Raw genomic sequence first — 7,262 nt, forward strand, 5'->3', positions numbered from 1 at the left:
TTCTATTTTACTTTTAATATTAATATAAATTAACATTTATTTTTTGAATTATTAAGCATTTTTGTTATGCAAGATTTCAACTATTTAGTTACCATCCTAGCTATTTCCAAAACTGAAAACTATGGAAATGAGGGTGAAAAAATTCATTGCAACTTATGCTGACCTCTCTGATTATAAAACTTCAAAATATACAGGTAAAGACAGAATATAATTCTGTTATATAATTCAGACCTGCACATAGAAAGTTATTTCTATCTTGGCTGAATAATAAAGTGGCATATATTTAATACTTTAAAACAAAAAATAGATAAAACTTTCAGCCAGTTCCCATAGTTTGAAATTGAAATAAACCATTTTGACCATAGAATTTATATGATTAGACACTCAGTCAATATGTCTTGTAGGTTACTAAATAATAGTAGAAGGTAGCTCTTTAAAGAAAAACAAAATTTGTTCTCACAAATCATATTAAGATTTAAAGGGTTTTCTCTGAGTCTTAGGAAACTAAAGTAGAAAAGCGTGGCTTACTTTTATTTACTTTTAATGTACTATGACATACTTCTGAAAATCTTACATAACTTTCTTAGGAAACAGAAAATAGTAGGCATGTTAATTCAGATAAAAGATACACAGATACTTCTAAGCAAAGAATTTTGATAATATCCTTTGTAAACTGTTCTTCAAAATTAAATCTCAACTTGCAGATAGCAAATAGTTCATTAAGGATCATTGGTAGGATACTAAAAATAAGTTCACCGGTCCCAGGTCACTGACCTGGAGGTAGGACTGGAAATAATTATGCTTTTTTCCCATAGCACTCTACAACTGTTTTCGAAGTATAAATTACAGAATATCTCAGAATACTTATAATATAAAAGGAAAAATACACATACACATATGGAAAAAGCAAGGTTAGATTTTATACAAGCAATTCTAGATTGTATTGGATATAAAAAATACTCTTGATGGTTCAAAAAAATGGAGACTGGTATAGTCTGGGACACTGAATAAACTTTATTATGCATTATTATAAAAAACTATGCTTTATATAAAGAAGAAACTATGCTATATAAAGCATATATAAAACACTTGACTGAGTGACTGAACTGAACTGATGCTTTATATTTATATCAAGATGTAGGTATCTAGGCAGGTTCAAAGAGAATAGTGGATGCAGCATGACACTGTGAAAAGAGATGAAAGAGATGAAAATCTGTAAGTGCAATTTTCTTAGGTAATTTTCTTTAAAGATGAACAGCCCTGTCCTTCATCCTTAGTGATTTCCACACATTCCTAAGATATAAATCAAACATAACTGTGTATGTTATTCAAAAATTGCCTCTACTGGGAGAATACATGAAAAATATCTAATTATATATATATATATATATATATATATATATATATACACACACACACACACACACACATTTGTTGTTGTTCAGTCACTAAGCAATGTCTGACTCTGTGATACCATGGACTGCAGCACACCAGGCTTTCCCCTGTCATTCACTCTCTCAGAGTTTGCTCAAATTCATATCCATTGAGTTGGTGATGCCATCCAACCATCTCATCCTCTGTCACCCTGTTCTTTTCCTGCCCTCAATCTTTCCCAGCACTGGGGTCTTTTCCAATGAGTTGGCTCTTCCCATCAGGTGGCCAAAGTATTGGAGCTTTTTCAGCATCAGTTCATTCAATGAACATTCAAAGTTTATTTCCTTTAGGATGGACTGGTTGGATCTCTTTGCTGTCCAAGGAATTCTCAAGAGTCTTCTCCAGTACCACAATTCCAAAGCATCAACTCTTCAGCGCTCAGCTTTCTTTATGGACCAACTCTAATATGTACATGACTGCTGGAAAAATCACAGTTTTGACTATACAGACCTTTACTGGCAAAGTGATGTCCCTGCTTTTTACTGTACTGTCTAGCTATGACATAGCTTTTTTCCCAAGGAGCCAGCATCTCTTAATTGCATGGCTGCAGTCACCATCTACAGTGATTTAGGAGCCCAAGAAAATAAAATAAAATAAACGGTTTCCACCTTTTCTTCATCTATGTGCCATGAAGTGATAGGACCAGAAGCCATGATATTATTTTTTTTGCATGTTGAGTTTTAACCCAGCTTTTTTACTCTCCTCTTTCACCTTCATCAAGAGGCTCTTTAGTTCCTCCTCACTTTCTGCTATTAGAATGATATCACCTGTATATCTGAGGTTGTTGCTATTTCTCTCAGAAATCTTGATTTCAGCTTGTGATTCATTCAGCCCAGCATTTTGTATGATATACTCTGCATATAAGCAGGGTTATAATATACAGCCTTGACATACTTCTTTCCCAATTTTGAACCTGTCCATTGTTCAATGTCTGGTTCTATCTGTTGCTTTTTGACCTGCATACAGGTTTCTCAGCAGACAGGTAAGGTGGTCTGGTATTCCCATCTCTTTAAGAATTTTTGACAGTTTGTTGTGATCCACACAGTCAAAGGCTTTAGTGTAGTCAATGATGCAGAAGTAGATGTTTTGTTTTGTTTTGTTTTGTTTTAATTCTCTTGCTTTTTCTATGATCCAACAGATGTAGGCAGTTTGATCTCTGGTTCCTCTGCCTTTTCTAAATCCAGTTTGTACATATGGAAGTTCTTGGTTCACATACTGTTGAAGCTTAGCTTGAAGGATTTTGAGTGTTACCTTGCTAGCATGTGAAATGAGTGCAATTGTGAAGTAGTCTGAGCATTCTTTAGCATTGCCTTTCTTTGGGATTGGAATGAAAATTGACCTTTTCCAGTCCTGTGACCATTGCTGAGTTTCCCAAACTGGCTCAACATACTGAGTGCAGCACTTCAACAGCATCATCCTTTAGGATTTGAAATAGCTCAGCCAGAATTCCCTCACCCCCACTACTTTTTATTGCGGCACTTCACACTCCTGGATGTCTGGCTCTAGGTGAATGAGATATATATGTGACTTGGTATTTATTTTAAGGGACTCATACAAAATCTGGGGCTTCCCAGATGCCTTTAGTGGTAAAGAATCTGCCTGCCAGTGCAGGAGATGTGGGTTTGATCCCTGAGTCAGGAAGAGCCTCTGAAGGAGGAAATAGAACCCACTCTAGTATTCTTGCCTGGAAAATCCCATGGACAGAGGCGCCTAGGGAGCTACAGTCCACAGGGTTGCAAATGGTTGGACGTGGGTCAGCGACTGCACACGAGCACATATAAAAAATGACACATTATTTGGGAATACTGAATATGGGTGCCATAGATATATATAGTGTTCTTCATAAATTCATAAAGACAACCCCTTTTCACTGCAAGCACTCCCCCTAAAACTACAAAAATATTTTGGGGAATCCTGAATTTCAGAATCAAAATTTTACATTTCAAAGAAATAAATGTCTCCCACAGGTCCATGTCCCTATATCCCAGAGGAAATAGGGGAAGTTTTAAGAATGGCTACATTCCTTGTATAAAGAAAAATTTGAAGAGGAAAACTATAGACACTCTAATTTCAATGCTGTATCTCCACAATTCCTGGGTCAACAGAGAAGGTAGATATGACTGAAGATAACCACTCCTTGACAACAGAGTTTACTCTCACAGGATTTACAGAACGTCCAGAGCTGAAGACCCTTCTGTTCCTGATATTCCTTACCATCTATCTGATCACCATGGTGGGGAATCTTGGTCTGGTGGCATTGATAGTCACAGAGCATCGTCTTCACACACCAATGTACATCTTTCTGGGTAACCTCGCACTGATGGATTCCTATTGTTCCAGTGCCATTACCCCAAAGATGCTACAGAACCTCTTTTCCAAAGACAGAATGATTTCTCTGTACGAATGCATGGCACAATTCTATTGTCTCTGCCTTGCAGAAACTACAGATAGCTTTCTCCTGGCAGCAATGGCCTATGATCGCTATGTGGCCATCTGCAAACCACTGCAGTACCACACCATGATGTCAAAGAAACTCTGCATTCAGATGACCACAGGGGCCTACATAGCTGGAAACATTCACCCCGCAATTCATGTAGGGTTTCTCTTTAGGTTAACTTTCTGTAGGTCTCATCAAATTAATCACTTTTTTTGTGATGTCCTTCCATTATACAGACTCTCCTGTGTGAACCCTTATATCAATGAACTGATGATATTTATTGTTTCAGGGTCACTTTCAGTCTTCACTATTACCATAGTCATAATCTCTTACCTTTTTATCCTTTTCACAATTTTCAAAATGAAATCCAAAGAAGGAAAAAGCAAAGCCTTATCTACTTGTGCCTCCCACTTTCTCTCTGTCTCAATTTTCTATGGTTCTCTTCTCTTCATGTACATTCGACCAAATTCAGTTAATGAAGAGAACAAAGATATTATACCTATTGCTATTTTTTATACTTCAGTGATTCCTTTATTAAACCCTTTTATTTACAGTCTAAGAAATAGCGAAGTAATTAATATTATGAAGAAAATTATGAAGATTTCATAACATTCTGCAACAAATATCATTCCATATGAACAAGTGATTTTAATTTGATTAAAGTTTTTTCAAAATCAAGAAATACTAAGAAAATGGAAAATGGCCACCTCACAAATAACATTAGATTATTAAAACATGATGGCATTATCAGTCAAATAAATACGGTCAAACGAAGAAAATATGGTAAAATATATTCACAAATCTAAGCTACTAGGTTTCATCAGAAGTGAACTAAATAATTACCATTGAGGTCACATTTGTGTCACAGTATGTTAGTTAAACTAGAAGCTATATTTCAGAGTACAGTAAGTTACACTTTTAGACAAATTCAGCAAAGGCCAGGAATTGAGGTCAGTACATATAAAGAGCACCTTCATGTGGCAAATTTCTAGAATCCCAAGGTATAATCTTACAAACTTCCCAATATCCCAAGTTCTCAAATATTAGTACCCTCTTAAGCATGTGACAGAAGAAAAAACATATATCAACTTCATTTTCAATTTTTTAGTTTGTTCAAAAGATTATGTTTGAGTATGAAATCTCACAGAACGTATATTGATTAATAAAAACTTTTTCTCTTTAGACTGAGTCAATTTACACTTAAGTTCTCTGAAATGCAGTATATGTACTTTGGTGTACTATCAATCTGTACTTGAAGATGATGCTATTTATATTGACATCACTATGAATTTGACATTTTCATGTAGTTTGATCATCACATATAACAGTGAAATTCCTGAATATATCCTTAAATAAAGTTTTTTCTCTCTGATATTATTATTTGTCCTTTTTATCATTAGGAATACCACCAATATGGTCTGATTCCAGGGTAAATTACTGGTATATGCATATCATTAACAAAAAGTTGGAGATGCTGATCAAACATAAAGGAGCCAGAAAACAGTAAAAATTTAAATACCTAAACAATGATATTTATTGATCCTAACATATAAATATGGAAGAAAAATAATTTACTGAGAACGTGCTCTCTGCTTGATGCTACATTAGACCTTTCATATATATTACCTACCAATTCATAAAATGTGATTTTTCATGCTTTTCATCAGTAAAAATCTCATACTTTGCAATATTAAGGAGCTGGCCCAAGTTCATCCAGCTCATCAAATTCTGCCAGAATTGAATCAGTACTACCTTTTCCCTATGTGATTAGGAGTTCAGAAAATGGAAATCCTTGGAGCCTAGCGTATTTAGCTCTTAAGTTGCATCAGAAGTAAAAATATGCCTTAAAAATGGGGAAAAAATGATTTTTGGAGGAAAATAGAAATGGTTATGGCTGATGTCAATGTTTATGGAAAACAGAGTGGCTCTGGGAATGAGGATGAAGATGAACCATGGGATGGAATCAAAAAATGAACAAAACAGTCGGAGAGAGCTATCAGTTAATTTGGGGGAAACAGGGGAGGTGCCTCAGTTACTGAGAATCTTAAAGGCCACCCTAAGGAATCTGACTTAATCTTAGAGGCTGAAGTCTCCTTGGAGCAGAGCAATATGATTGTACATTTCAGAATCCTGATCTTGCAGCTAATCAGAAAGAGACTTAAAGCAAGAAGGCTAACTTCAATAATTCATGTATTAGATGAGAAGAACTGAAACTGGAGAATACTCTAAATGGAGGGGGATGCACAGATAGAAACATTTTAATGAAATAAATAGTAAACTGGAACTGTTGATAATAAAATGAAAGCCTATCTTTTCCCTGCAAATATCAAACATGACATAACCAATTCCATATCACCAATACTTAATAAGGTACCTGATACATTTGGACTTCAATAAACTTTTCACTGCAGCCAGGTTTTCTGGAAGAGTTTTTAGGCCTCCCTCTGAGCCCTCCTTCAATATAGTTTAATATAATTGTGTAAATTAATGTAATAGGCTTATTATTTTTATTTTTGAATGAATTAGTAAATTTTAATTTCTAACATTGTAAAATGGATAGATATAATCCACATAAACAAAGTTCTTTATGGTCATAAGACACTTTATAAGCAAAAAGAAATCTCAATTCAGCCACTCAGTCATGTCCAACTCTTTGAGACCCCATGAACTGCAGAACACCAGACCTCCCTGTTTATCACCAACTCCCAGAGTCCACCCAAACCCATGTCCACTGTATCGGTGATGCCATCCAACCATCTCATCCTCTGTCATCCCCTTCTCCTCTGGCCCTCAATCTTTCCCAGCATCAAGGTATTTTCAAATGAGTCAGCTCTCCACATCAGGTGGCCAAAGTATTGGAGTTTCAGCTTCAACATCAATCCCTCCAATGAACACCCAGGACTGATGTCCTTTAGGAGGGACTGGTTGGATCTTCTTGCAGTCCAAGGGACTCTCAAGAGTCTTCTCCAACACCACAGTTCAAAAGCATCAATTCTTCTGCACTCAGCTTTCTTTATAGTCCAACTTTCACATCCATACATTACTATTGGAAAAACCATAACCTTGACTAGATGGACCTTTATTGGCAAAATAATGTCTCTGCTTTTTAATATGCTATCTAATTTGGTCATAACTTTCCTTCCAAGGAGCAAGCATCTTTTAATTTCATGGCTGCAATCACCATCCGCTGTGATTTTGGATCCCAGAAAAATAAAGTCAGCCACTGTTTCCCCATCTATTTGCCATGAAGTGATGGGACTGGATGCCATGATCTTAGTTTTCTGAATGTTGAGCTTTAAGCCAACTTTTTCACCCTCTTCTTTCACTTTCATCAAGAAAAACTGTACAAAAAAGATCTTCATGACCCAGATAATCACGATGGTGTGATCAC

At 35.8% G+C, this 7,262-nt stretch overlaps 1 protein-coding gene across 1 annotated transcript; it reads left to right on the top strand.

Moving 5' to 3' along the window:
- The first annotated feature begins 3,550 nt into the window (after positions 1–3,550).
- On the top strand, positions 3,551–4,603 carry LOC109562328 (olfactory receptor 5K3-like). Its single transcript, XM_019965423.2, has 2 exons — positions 3,551–4,472; positions 4,548–4,603. Exons 1-2 carry the CDS (start codon positions 3,551–3,553, stop codon positions 4,601–4,603), a joined length of 978 nt encoding a protein of 325 aa, XP_019820982.2.
- Positions 4,604–7,262: the final 2,659 nt, after the last annotated feature.

This window comes from Bos indicus, chromosome 1 (assembly GCF_029378745.1).
Source record: "Bos indicus isolate NIAB-ARS_2022 breed Sahiwal x Tharparkar chromosome 1, NIAB-ARS_B.indTharparkar_mat_pri_1.0, whole genome shotgun sequence".
Taxonomy (NCBI): Eukaryota; Metazoa; Chordata; class Mammalia; order Artiodactyla; family Bovidae; genus Bos; species Bos indicus.

Coding starts and splice junctions, on each gene's coding strand:
- LOC109562328 (XM_019965423.2), top strand. CDS start 3,551: ATGACTGAAGATAACCACTCCTTGACAACAGAGTTTACTCTCACAGGA. Junction 4,473..4,547: donor TATGAAGAAAATTATGAAGA/TTTCATAACATT, acceptor TTTTTCAAAATC/AAGAAATACTAAGAAAATGG.